The sequence below is a fragment of the Schistocerca serialis genome, chromosome 2 (assembly GCF_023864345.2).
Source record: "Schistocerca serialis cubense isolate TAMUIC-IGC-003099 chromosome 2, iqSchSeri2.2, whole genome shotgun sequence".
Classification (NCBI taxonomy): domain Eukaryota; kingdom Metazoa; phylum Arthropoda; class Insecta; order Orthoptera; family Acrididae; genus Schistocerca; species Schistocerca serialis.
In genome coordinates, this window is record NC_064639.1 from 908,183,781 (window position 1) to 908,198,475 (window position 14,695).

General features: G+C 40.8%; 1 protein-coding gene across 1 annotated transcript in view; it reads right to left on the reverse strand.

Moving 5' to 3' along the window:
- LOC126456326 (vesicular glutamate transporter 1-like) overlaps positions 1 to 14,695 on the reverse strand; it is a 51,147-nt gene that overhangs the window by 8,820 nt on the left and 27,632 nt on the right. Inside the window, exons 5-7 of the mRNA XM_050092075.1 lie at positions 11,335 to 11,458; positions 11,107 to 11,240; positions 4,652 to 4,794 (exon numbers count right to left, since the gene is read on the reverse strand). Coding sequence (XP_049948032.1) covers positions 4,652 to 4,794; positions 11,107 to 11,240; positions 11,335 to 11,458 — 401 coding nt within the window. The remainder of the gene's footprint in view (positions 1 to 4,651; positions 4,795 to 11,106; positions 11,241 to 11,334; positions 11,459 to 14,695) is intronic.

Sequence of the window (14,695 nt, forward strand, 5' to 3'; positions counted from 1 at the left end):
ATAACCAGAGCCACATCCTCATCTCCTCAAACCCGGAACCTTCCACAGAAGAACCCCAAAAGTGCCCCACTTGTGACGGGATACTTTCCGGGACTGGATCAGATTCTGAATGTGGCTCTCCAGCAGGGATACGACTTCCTCAAATCCTGCCCTGAAATGAGATCCATCCTTCATGAAATCCTCCCCACTCCACCAAGAGTGTCTTTCCGCCGTCCACCTAACCTTCGCAACCTCTTAGTTCATCCCTATGAAATCCCCAAACCACCTTCCCTACCCTCTGGCTCCTACCCCTGTAACCGCCCCCGGTGTAAAACCTGTCCCATGCACCCTCCCACCACCACCTATTCCAGTCCTGTAACCCGGAAGGTGTACACGATCAAAGGCAGAGCCACGTGTGAAAGCACCCACGTGATTTACCAACTGACCTGCCTACACTGTGAAGCGTTCTATGTGGGAATGACCAGCAACAAACTGTCCATTCGCATGAATGGACACAGGCAGACAGTGTTTGTTGGTAATGAGGATCACCCTGTGGCTAAACATGCCTTGGTGCACGGCCAGCACATCTTGGCACAGTGTTACACCGTCCGGGTTATCTGGATACTTCCCACCAACACCAACCTGTCAGAACTCCGGAGATGGGAACTTGCCCTTCAGCATATCCTTTCTTCTCGCTATCCGCCAGGCCTCAATCTCCGCTAATTTCTAATTTCAATTTGCCGCCGCTCATACCTCACCTGTCTTTCAACTTCATCTTTGCCTCTGTACATCTGCCCCGACTGACATCTCTGCCCAAACTCTTTGCCTTTACAAATGTCTGCTTGTGTCTGTGTATGTGTGGATGGATATGTGTGTGTGTGCGAGTGTATACCTGTCCTTTTTTCCCCCTAAGGTAAGTCTTTCCGCTCCCGGGATTGGAATGACTCCTTACCCTCTCCCTTAAAACCCATATCCTTTTGTCTTTCCTTCTCCTTCCCTCTTTCCTGACGAGGCAACCATTGGTTGCGAAAGCTAGAATTTTGTGTGTATGTTTGTGTTTGTTTGTGTGTCTATCGACCTGCCAGCGCTTTTGTTTGGTAAGTTTCATCATCTTTCTTTTTAGATATATTTTTCCCACGTGGAATGTTTCCCTCTATTATATATATATATATATATATATATATATATTATTGTGTACATTGTGATTCGACAGTCATGTTCCATAGGACAAAGTCTACATAGGTGATTCAGTAGTCTTGGCCCATAAGACAAAGTTGTAATTATTTGAGAAAGTGAAAATATGAAGAGATGAGTGCATGCTACAGATGTGCTTTAATCATACAAACAAAATGTTGCATCATTGGTCAATCAAGGCATGAAACAGTAAAAATGCAACCAGCACCCCTGGGCCAGTTGTTCACATGTACCTCTAACACACAGGGAGTTCAAACTGACTGTCATCCTGCAGATGCCACACCTGAACACAGTGACGGACACTGCTGGACACTGACCATAATACCGCTGCTGGTATTTCTGTACAGGCTCTAGTGATATTTTCCTGCAGGTCAATTAATGTTCTTGTTATTTTGATGTAGAATGTAGACTTGACATGCCTCCCAAAGGAAAAAGTCCAGTGGTGCCCATTCCATTGGACCCCACTTGCCAGTCCAGTAGCTAGGAGACACCCCTTCCAGAAGTTGGTTAGTGTTTCATTCGAAGTGTGGCAGTGCGCCGTCCTGCTGGAAGAAAAACCTACATCTCTGTTTGAGTGGCCGATAGGTAGTTCAGATAGGGTAGCAACGTTTCCTCAAGATGATATCTGTAGTGTGCAGCACTGAGCATTCCATTAAAATATATGTAACCAATGAGGGCATCCCCATATATGCACACCACTCATTGAACCTAGGGTTAGACTGGTGTATGCCTCTTCAGCGAGATGGGGAGTGTTGTTTGCCTGATGGATGGCATTGTGTCTATTCATTCTCCTGTTTCTAATTAACCAATCGCTTTCAAGGTTAGGGAACTGATGACCTCAGATGTTAAGCCCCATAGTGCTTAGACCCATTTGAGCCTTCCAGGTTAAAAAAAAAAGTTTGATAAGAAAAAGTATAAATTCAAATTCCTTAACACTTTCGTGTCAGAATAACCTGACATATAAAGGTATAGTGGTATTTGGTCGAAAATGGAGTTATAGATTGTCCGTAAACTGGTTATTACATGAAGATCCAGATATATATGTATACTCATCTTAATTTAATGTTAAAACAGTGCCTCAGCTCCTCAACCAGTTTTTCTGCAAGGGGATGATTGCCAGAGAGGCCCAGATTTCTATCATTTTTATGTGAAGACGCCTAGTTGCCGAAAATAATCCTTAACAATGTAAGTTCCATTATTAATCATTAACGGTCAGGAAAATAAAGGTGTTGACCAGAAATTAACATCCTTCTTTCTATCTCCTAAAAATATTTGTTCTTTCCAAAATTGATGGCTAACACACACGATACAAACTTCTGTTCACAAGATAAAGTTACATTTTACTTTAATGGATGCTATTTTTAGTATTCCAAATCAGTTCAGGCTTCTACCAGTACCAAACACAAATACTCACCTTCTTCAACTAACTCACAACTTTTCATGCCATCAGAACAAAGGTGATACATTACAAAGAGTTTAACACTTGATGGAAATATTGATCTATAACAACATTTACGTAAATGACAATATCTTTATCATACATACCGTATTTACTCGAATCTAAGCCGCACTTTTTTTCCGGATTTTGTAATCCAAAAAACCGCCTGCGGCCTAGAATCGAGTGCAAAGCAAGCGGAAGTTCTGAAAAATGTTGGTAGGTGCCGCCACAACTTACTTCTGCCGTCGAATATATGTAGCGCTACACAGGCATGCTTTGTAGGCACAGAGATAAATACTGGCGCCAAAACCTCTGCGTCAATGCCTAATAGTGATACAGTCAGAAATGAAGCACGGCAGCTGACTAGATTTTTAAATCTAAAATCACTAATTTCTGTGCAGAATTTGATGTACTAAAGAAGCGGCCGCAAAGATTTTCAAACGGAGAAAAATTTTCGCCTAACTCTCGTTCAGAACATGTTCTATCAAACGCAGTCTATTATTTGGTTCTTGTTGATCATTATCAAAGAAAGCAGCAGTGTAAGTAACAACAAGTAGCAGTCACTTGCCATTGTTTCGCTAATGAGACAATTCCTCTCTTTTTTTAATTGTAAGCGGCGGTAGCGCGCACAAAAGCAAGCCATGCCGCGGGCGGCGACAGGCCGTAAACACTCACTATCAGAATGCGACAAACAATGCATGACGCAGTACAGTAATGCATTTTCAGCTTAGAGTGACGTAAACGCCTATAACAAAGAAAACGGCACTTATCAGATCAAAGCAAAATAAGCAATCGATTCAAACCACACGAAGCACATGAAAAAGGGAGGGTACCCGTATAAATACAGACGCAGCACCTGACACATAGCAATGGCTACCTGGTAAAGCTTAACTGCTAAGCTTACGACTCGAACCAAACTATTGTAGCTGTATCGTCTTTCATTCGACCTAAATTGTGTCTCATATTACAATGGACCAACTTTGTTCCGATTTGAAGGTGCGGCCTAAAACTTTTCTCTCCCCTTGAATTTCGAGTCTCAAATTTCAGGTGCGGCTTAGATTCGGGAATTTTTTTTTTTTCCTTGATTTCGAGTCTCATTTTTCAGGTGCGGCTTAGATTCGAGTGCGGCTTAGATTCGAGCAAATACGGTATATTTTGTAAAATAGAAATGATCAGGTAAAATTTTTGAGTATTGAGAGGCTCTAATCACACATCTGTGTCACCATCTACCCCTCTTCAGAAGTCACAAAGGGAAAGCTTCGTTTCATGTTCAGACAGAAACTGGTTTTATCACTGAAGAAAATGTAAGCTTCAATGTTCTGCTGGTGTGTGCATCTTTCTTCAAACCATCCAAAGAACTGCACCCACCTGTCAGCATCATCACCATGAAGTTATTTCACAAAGTGGATTCGACCGGGATGGAAATGGTTGGAGGACAGCATTCTGGATATGGACGCCTGGCTGATGCCATGCCATGTTGCTTGTTGACATTAGGTAGTACAGCTGCTGATTGTGTAACCCTAATTGCTGTGCGTGGTCATTCAGAATGTCTTTTGTCATGTAAATGCCTGTAGACTTGAACCATTTGATCAAACAGCCAATCATTCTGTGATTAAGATAATGTTGGTTCTCCTGTTACTGCTTCCCACTGACTCATGCCTGCTGCATGGATGAGAACCATTTCAGTCTGCTCCTGACATAAGTAAATTCCTATATGAATCACCACAATGTAGAACAGCACCACTACACAGTTGTGATAATTGATGTCCCTTTAATATCCTCCATCAGAGTGCATTAATCAACTGCTCACAACCAGCCACATTGTACTATGCACTGCACTAACTAACTACTTTTGGCAGTGTGGTTGTGGTGGGCCGTTCCTCTGGTGGTAGTTTTTGATGTCTCTACTAATACCAAATTTATCCTATGAGACATTACTTTTGAATCACTCTGTATATTTTATTATATTAATATGTTTATTACATAACACATATATAATTAATTTATTTATTTTGTACATAGATTCTTGTATGTACCTACCACAGAGCTGTATAGCATAATGCACCTGCCCCCAGACACATTGTTAGACACAGTGCAACTGCTGCAGGTATCCTGAGATAAGAAGCTAGCACTAAAAGTGCAGCCTGTATGGTAAACGATCCACAAAGAAACAACTTTCGCAACTGTAAACACAAATTTTTATCAGTTAAGCATTCACAATACAAACAGTACACATGCAAAAAACTAGTAGTTTTATTTCCTGCCACTAAAGTATGCTGACTGTATTATAAACTAAGTACAAATTAACAAAATGAAAGAATTTACTGAACATTATTTCCGTTTTTCAAAATCTAGTAAAATGTTAATGTTTTTTCTAATATGCACAAATGTTTATGTAAATACATAAAATTTATCTGATGTGTATGTGTGTGGCACTACCTTGGTATAACAGAGTGTGCCACTTCACAGCTACACATTATGGTGTAGGTATGTATACAGAGTGTACATAAAGTCCGACAACACTTTCAATTATTTATTGTACAAGAACTAAACATTTTACAGATGTCATACATATTGCATTTTGAAGAGAAACTCTGAAAGTTTTTTTTTTACAATCTTTGAATATGCGAACCATGAGTGACCCGGCAGATGTCAATACAGTAATCAAATTCTTGCCATACCTGTCCCAGCATGGCATTGTTGACAATGGAAGTCACTTCCCATATTCTCTCCCAAAGCTCTGCTATATCACATGGTAGAGGCAGTATACACACCAGATCTTTAATGTGTCTCCATAGAAAAAGTCACACGGTGTGAGATCTGGTGATCGGGGAGGCCATTTCATGAAACAGCTGTCCCCTTCTGTAGCACGGCCCATCCACTGATGCAGCAGCTCAGTGTTCAGGTACCCACGACCTTCACGCTGAAAATGGGGTGGAGCCCCATCCTGCTGAAAGATGAACGGAGAGTCCAATTGCATTTGAGGCATCAGCCATAGCTCCAAAATCCAAGTAGGGATATCCAGTGAGAGTGCTCTCAGTGAAGTGCTCTCACACTTGAACTTGCCATGATTGCAACTAGCGCTCACTATCAGCAAATTACCAAACTAATCTGTGGCAGTATACATGAAAAAAAGACTTTCATGGTTTCACTTTAAAATGACATATGTATGATATCTGTAAAATGTTTGGTTCTTGTGCAATAAATAATTGAAAGTGTTCCTGGACTTTATGTATACCCTGCATATGTCTCAAAGAACTAAATTACAGTGTTAGATCAAGAATTTAGTCCCATATCAAAGTGCAGTAAAATCTACATTTATTTTGCCTTTGAAACTGCAGTGAAATCAGTAAATATAATATAATCATTCATCACTGAATTGATGATATGTAGCTCAATGTCACTGTTGAAAGAAAATTAACTGACAGAGACTGGATGACAGGCTTTGAGTTTGTGTTTTTTTTAATACTGTCTTAGAATTCTGTACTCTCCTTTCCCTTGCATTCTTATTCCCTCATACATACCTCATCCTCACCTTCTCCTCTCCCTGTTCATCTGCCCTGTCCTCTTCTCATTTTGCTCCCCTTTCTACCTCCTTTCTCTGTCTCTCCATTTTCCTTCTCCCTCCTCTCACTCATCCCTCTTTCCTTGACTCCACCGACCACCCTCACCCTCATCTCATTTTGCTCTCCTTTCTCTCCCTCGCCCTCTCCCTCACCCTCACCCTCTCCCCCTTTTATTTATAGTGTTTTAGTCAAAGACTGTCTACCTGATTGTCTACCCACCTCATTAAATGAGTTGTTTTCAACCTGTTGGTGTATTCCCTTTTACACATATACATCATACACAGAGAAATAGGTGCAATAGTGAATTACTTAAGTTTAGCACCAGAAATAATCACATTATTTTACATTACATATGCTACAGGTTTATAAATAAAAAATTGTCCTTAGAATATTATTGATAAAGTAACTTGATGGGATGTAGTACCTTACTTCTCCAGACTAATCAGCTGGTTTGCTTTGATTGTAAATACCATATTGACTGCTTTCACTATCAAATATCTCTTGTTTTGACTCTCTCTTATTTGATCTTACATCTTCTGGAGCATCATTTTCTAATATAAACATTTTTTTATTATTTATTATCCCCCCTTTCTTTTCCATATCTTTTTCCCCTTTTCTAATTTTGTGCTACACCCTTGATTAATGTATCTTTTTTTTCTTCCATTTCCTCTTTATGTATGCTGCTTTTAAACATTTGATATACACCCTTTTCTATCCTACTGATTCTTTCTATGGAAGAGGATCAGAAAGTAATGCACAATAATTTTCCCCCTGGTACCACAGCTGGAATGTTGGAATTTCATGATGCTATTGTTTGAAACTAGCACTAGAGAGGGTATCTTGTTTTCATGTGCAGCTCTAGTGAGAGAAGCCTGAACTATGAAACAAATATGTGCACACATTACTGTCATCAGCTTGTGAATAGCAGTTAAGTATAGTTTAATATTTGTGGGTTAAAGGGAATAAATTAAATGAAATTCACAGGGAGAAGCATGGCATGTATGAGTACAATGGTAAGTACTGTAGCAATTTCTCCATGTACTGTGCATTCTTCCAAAAGGGCCATGTGAACCTTAGTGATTCGCCATGCTCCAGGTGGCTGGTAACAGCTGCAACCCTCACATTGAGGCAGCTACTTCGAATGAATGGTGTGTGCAATTGCAGACCTTATTGCACCAGTTCAACACTTCCTATGGTGCGATATATGATACTGTTCGTGACAAACTGAAATTTTGTAAAGTTAGTGCTCACTGGGTACCTACAAACCTAACAGACAACCAAAAGGACCAGACAATGATGACAAGCATGGATCACTTCACATGTTCTGCAGCAGAAGGGCATGGCTTTATGAAAGGAACAGTCACTGATGACGAGTCGTTGGTGTACCACTACATGCTGAAACACAGCAGGACTCTGTGGAGTGGAAACATGCTGGTATCCCAGAAAAAAAAGAGAGAAAAAAAAACATCAAAGTGACTGAATCTGCTAGGAAAGTCCTTGTAACAGTTTTCTGGGATATGCATGGCATGTTATTGGTGAACTTTGCTGAAACAGGACAACTGTGAATGCTGCAGCCTGCATTAAAACTTTGGCTAAGTTGCATCATGTCCTTCATGAGAAACATCACAACATTGATACTGACAGTGTCAAACTTCTTCATGACAGTGCTTGCCCCCATAGTGCTACTCCTGTTCATGAGAAAATTGTCAAATTTGGGTCCAAGTTGCGCCATTGTCCACCATACAGCATCGATCATCAGACTTTTGTCTGTTTACTCCCAAGAAGAAATTCCTGACTGATCAATGCTTTATGACAGATGTGAAAGTGAAATCAGCAGCCTCCAAATGGCTATACTGCAACCAAACAGACTTCAGATTTCTACAAACAGTGTGTATTCAAATTGGTACCACAATGAGAAAAATGTGTTGAGAATGTTGGTGACTATGTAGAAAAGTAGGTAAAATTATAAGTTCATTTGAGATTTTTAATTTTTTTTTTTTTTTTTTTACATATTAAACTTTTTGATAGTAAAATTATTGTGTGTTATTTTCTAAGCTTCCCTTGTATATTACTGTTTCTTGTGTCTGTACTTCTCATCCCAGTTGGATGCACTTTTATCTCTGAAAAATCTGCTGCCATCACTACAAGAGAAATGTCCTAGTTTTCTGAAGTTTTAATTGTTGGTTAGTATTTTAAATAGTTAAGTTTAATGACCAGTTTTCTATTTTATCTCTTTTATCATGACATTTAGATGTTTTATCATACTGTACGGATGCACTAGTATGCATTTGTGTCTGCTGCTTGTCTGCCCTAGCAGACAATCACGTGGTCTGGCAGCCACAATCAGGCAGATTCAGTGCCCTAAGAGACTGGCTGATAATGCTGGCTTCATCAGAGGAATGCGCTGGCATGCAGCCCCTACAGTTCTTCCAGCATCTCTGCCCACTTGCAGAGCCTGTGATCGTTCCCAAAACACTATCACTTGCAAATTGGTTCCCACATCTGCACCTCACAATCCACGTGGTGTTAGCCACACATGACTATACAAATGAGGACGTGGTGTTAGCCACACATGACTATACAAATGAGGATGTGGCGGCCTTTGTGGTGGACAGCCTTTTTGAATCACGAGCCCCCACACTGTCACCACCACTACGCCGTGTCACAATGCCCTCTGCACTATTCCCCACAAGGACAGGCCACATCAACGCCCAAGCACTCCAAATGCCATGAACCCTCCATGGACTTAGTGAGCTTACAGTTCACATGACTGGCAAAATCCTGCCCCATGCTGTGCCCGCCCCATCTGACAATGTCTATGGCTGCCAGTGCACATCCCCCTCTCCCAAACAGCTAGTGATGGCTGGGATGTTTGACATTTAGGGTACCAGTGATCTTTACTGGAACCAAAAAAGAACTGGCAGTGATGCTGGAAACTGCCAGTCACCATGTGCATGGTCCCCAAACACCAGTAGTGGCCAGCATTAGGTGCTCCTGGCTGCTCCACTATTTCTCAGCACCTGTTTGTCCATAATTGTTGGAGTTCTTCCTCACCAACAACCCTACCATCTTGGCACTGGCTCTAATCTCTTCATCCATCCCTGGAAACTGTTACCCTCATCAGGCTTCACCTCCACACTGTGACAGGCCTGACTACAACCACCCCCTGTCCCCACTGGCAGTACAGTGGGGTGTTGCTACCACACCTGACTCACAACATGATATCCCAGAGGCCGCTGCATGCCATGCTGCCATCTCTACCATCACCAGCAGACCCAGTCCTGATCACACTGCACTGCTGCCCCGGGTGCATCCACTGCGTCCATCAACCAACTCTCTCCTCCTCGCAAGGGGTGAGCCGTGTGATGACAGGGGGGTGAGCTGTGTGATGACTCACAGCTATGCATTTGTGCCCACCGCCCATCTGCCCTAACATATGACATGTGACCCAGGAAGCAGTAAGCATCCAAGGAAAAGACTTTTCTCTGCTATGCACCTGTTTGTTGCAGCACCTGGCTTTTACCTGAAAAGCATGTTATAGGAAGTGCTCACAACTCCCAACACTTCCTGCACTGATGCTGAGCTGTCCACGTGATGAGTGAAGTTATTAAATGTTTCTTACATGTTCAAGTTACTAATTTATAAGAACTTTACAGTTTGTTGTAGCAGTACAAAATAAATGGATGTCCCATGACATCAAAGGTGAGTCAGTTTTGTGTGCCTACGAAGCGAACAGCATTGCAGGCTTCCCTTGGTACTTCTAGAGGCTAGTTGGCATAGGACTGACATGATATTTTGGGGCAGTAATGATTCAGCACCACCTCACTGTGGCCTTTCTGACTGGAGTATCCGCTTCACAGAGTCCTTATGATATAGCAAGTGCAGTGTGATCTGACACCTCTGTGAATGAAGTAACCAGCTGCGGTATCAAGCATGCAGCCGTTAAGAGACAAAATCCTAAAATTGAGAGATTAGTTTGCCTATGGACCATGAGTTCATTATTGTGTCATGCTATAGCTTTGGTTATTGTACTTGTTTAGTCACTACATTTGTAAATTGTATATATCTTTGCATTGTTCCTTTTTGTTCCATTAGATACACTCACACTACTCATGTAAATCCAGTTGTTTGTGTCTTGCATAGTTCTTCAATTCCTATATTAAATTAGTCACATTTGTTGTATCACAACAATATTGATGATGTCCTGATCTTTCTGATGGATGATCGGCGCTCGTGACATGTACTGGTAAACCAAATGGCCCTAGTTTCCTCTGTTCACAGACATTTTTGTATGAAATGATAATTAAATCAAGACCCTACGCTGTCGACAGGCATTGATATACATCAGTGGGGACAGTTGAAAATGTGTGCCCCAACCGGGACTTGAACCCGGGATTTCCTGTTTACATGGCAGATGGTCTGTCCATCTAAGCCAACGAGGGCACAGAGGACAGTGCGACTGCAGGGACTTATCCCTTGCGCGCTCCCTGTGAGACCAACATTCCCAACTTACTGTCCAAACACTACGTTCTTAGTGCCCCTGCATTTTTGTAAGTTTGTGTAACAGACTGTGATATTCCAATAAAGGAACTGTTTGAAGCTGAACATTCTTTCATGACACGTATCCATGATGTACCATTCCCTTTTAGCCTGCTCTTGTAGCAATACTACTATACCTGCATGTCATATTCAGTTAGAAAAAAATTCCCCCACTATCCTCACTTTTTAATTTTTGCATATTTACTTTTCTTTCTACTTTTTTCATTCTATTCTGGGGAGAAAAATGCAGATTTTGAAAGATTTTGCGTCTATAATTTTTGTAATAACCTATTTAGTTTCCATCATATTTTATTTCAGTATTTTTATGGTTCTTTAGATCTTAAAATAGTTTTTCAACACCTTTCAGATCTATTTGATTACTTAACTCACCAGTGTGGGAGAAAGAACTTTCTTCTTATTTAAGTAGTCATACAAGTGACCTGAGATCTGAAGGACAATACACATCACTAAGTGGGGGAGAGCAGAAAGAAATCCTGTTTTCTGGAGATCAAAATTAAGAGTATCTGCAAAATAAATAGTAGGCCACATTAACAAAGATACATATATAATAAATCAGTGTACTTTATTCTTTATTTATCATAATTTTAGACAACATACCACTCATAAAAGTAGGTAATTCTGTCAGAAACATGAAAAGTCCATAATTAGCTGCAAAATGTGATATGACAGTTGCAATGAATGGTGGTGATGAGAATATTTTAAGCCAAGGAGTTTTAATAGTCTGCAAAATAAAGAAACAATTTGAAATACTGTTTCAGTGAAAGTTGAAAAATAGTTTTCATTTGTCAGCACATATTATTAATTTTCCTCTTTAGTCTAACGTGTTTTTGTGAATTATTGTGTACTAAAATATAGTTAAATTTTGAACTCTGTTCTTATGTCTCTTAGTGTTTCCATAGAGCCCCTCTCCATTCTGGTAGTGCAGAGCATAAGTGGGAGAGAGACTGTGCTTACAGCTCATCATCTTTGTAGAGATGTGCTTGACTAACCATGCTGTGGCTGGGCTGGGAACCAGTCACAGGTGGATCATTTCTCATAGCTGTGTTATCCTACTGGAGGTTGAATGTCTCATTTATTGTTGTGGTATAACTGTTACACAGTGGAAGTAACTAGACTAATGTTGTGTCACAGTTCTCTAGGTGGTGTAATCACTGCAGTACAACATCATTGTGGTTATTGTTTACGTCTGTGTGTGGGTTGTTGTATTGTCATATTTACTAGGTGGGCATCTTGAGTTGCATCTGTGATTCGATGCGGACAGTGCATTTCGTTGGCAGAGCTTGCATGGCATGCAGAGGAGCTGAAATGCAGACGGAACTAACGTAGACTTGGACCTGTGGGACAGGTTGCTTGCTATGTTCATTGACTGTTGCTGTGGAAAAGTGGTGTTCTCCCGGTCAGTGAAATTGAGCCAAGTCGCATCATCTCAGCGGCGGCCGGGTGAGGGCATGACAGCATAGCTGAATGCCATGGTGCATCAGCTTCAGTGTCTATGGTTGTGTGAAGTTGTGATACCTTGGCGTGGAGGTGAGCATGTCCTGATCAGTGAAGGTCAGCTGAATTCATGTGGCCAAGCTCTTGCTGTCGTGAGGTGAGCTGAGGTCGCGGCAAGGCAAGATGACTGCCATTATTGGCCATGTCAGTTGCATGTTGTCGACTGTACGAAATGGTAGTGGAGTGGGAGGGAACACCTGAGCACTGTTCAGTGGGTTGAGAAGGATGATCATGGAGACATTGATTGAACAAGTGTCCCGTGGTTGTGGAAAGGGGATCATTTTGTGAGCACTGCACAACTAATTGGGTAGTGTGGAACTGTCTGGCACTGCTCTATATTTTTGTCCCTTGGAGATGCTGAATGAATCACTGCAGAGTACTTAACATGTCAAGTAGATATTCCTTGTCCAGGCAGGCTATTTCTTGGGTGCTGATGTAGGCAAAAACACTATATCTGGAATGCATTTTCGGTCAGTAGCCTTGTTTGAATACGTGTTTGTAGGTGTCAAAAACAGTGTTCATGAGTTTTGTGGGTCACCAACAAAGGAACTTAGATACTAATAGGTGTAGAATATGTGATGCACAACCTATATTTAGAGTAACAATGATTTTATATAAGTGTACACAGAACATCAGAATGTGATAGAGACACAGCATGCACTAAACTGTCAAGAGTCCACATAGTCGCTCTAACTGGTCAGTGATGTTGCTGTTTCTACAAATTACTTTCAGTAATTATTATGAGCATCACAAGTACCTCTATTAGCTTTACTGCTGGACTTATGGTTACATATAAAAGTAAATGAATATAAAACTGTTCATAATGAACTGCCACAACTTTAAAAAATGCAATACTATAGTTGCAGTTCCATGTTTGAATCCTGGCCCGGCACTCAGTTTTAATCTGGCAGGAAGTTTCAAATCAACTCACAATCCACTGGAGAGTGACAGTTCCTTATTGAAGTTTATAATGACATATAAAATATTAGTTACAATCACTTGAAAGTAATGAGGATGCTATATGCTATTTGTGAATATCTTGACTTCCTCAAATAGCAAATTTTATGAGTCAGTATGTGTGGTCTTTGGTTAATATTCCACCCAACAATAAATGCATGTGAGAAAGACATGTTCAAACACCAAGACAGTTGTGGTTACTATCTTTTTTACAACGATCAACTTTTATTTGAGGCAGGAGCTCAAATATTACTCTGTAAGACATTTGTCCCTGAAGTTAACAACAGTTCTTAGGGAACAGACCTAAATGTTTGTTTGTGATAGCCCAATCAATAAACGTACGGAAACAATGATTCCTTTAAGATCTTTAAGATGGAAAATCAGGGATGGAATAACATTGTGAATTAGGATAGACTGCTACTCACCAAATAAAGGAGGAGCTGAACAACAGACATGTACCTGTACATTAAAAGTAGACTACTCAATATCTACTACTGGATGTCTTTTAGCTACCATACAAAGTCCTTCATCAGATGAAAGAAACACACACGTGGTTACACTGTGGCGATCAGCAATCTTGACTGGGGTGGGTAGATATTTATACATATTTTTACCTGTCTACCTCAACTACTGTGTTGTTACTTAGATAGAAAATGGATTCTACCCTCTCCCAATGGCCTAACCATCAAATTATCCATTTCAAGCTGCAACTCATCCTTCCACAATAACCTATAACTATTCAAGTTCTGTTAGTACATGACTCTCATCAGCCTAGTCCTGCAAGACAGTATCACTCAGCCCCAAGCCTCCTTGAACTACCTCTTCTCCATTGTAAAATCCTTCTGCTCCACAGTCTCAAATATCTACATCTCATCTTCCAGACTGAAGTCCTTGTCCTCCAGGAAATCAGTATGCGCAACTCCAGCTCAGAAAACTGTCTGATCTAGTTACCTCATACTCGCACCTTTGACTACAACTATCCACCACCACCACTAAAAGACCCTTCATCAGATCTCCTGCACACTCCATTGTAGCCATCAAATCCTGTTTTGCAAACCTACTAAATCTGAAATACCATCAAAAAGTCACTCCCCCTTCCTGCAGGACACAGAGCCTAGACAAACACAAAACTCAGTTATGAACATGTCCTCCAAAAACCTCATTCCTACAGAAGTATCCATCCTTTGAAAAAGCCCATATTTTGCCCACTCCCAAATTCAGTCACGCTGGGCCCACCAACACTACCAATCAGCCTCAACCCAAAACCAAAATTGAACAGGCCTAATTAAGTTTACTCCTTCATTTAAGCACAGTTCACCTCTACTCAACTACAACCATCCCCTGACAAATTTGCAAAATTTCCTAACATCAAATATTCACTCATCATCATTCTCAAATCCTTCAACATGGAAACCAGCCTTGCATGCACAAGGAGGACTGCAATCCACCACCTTAAAAACTGATGTTTACATTATAATCCTACCTGACAATAAAGGCTTCAACACAG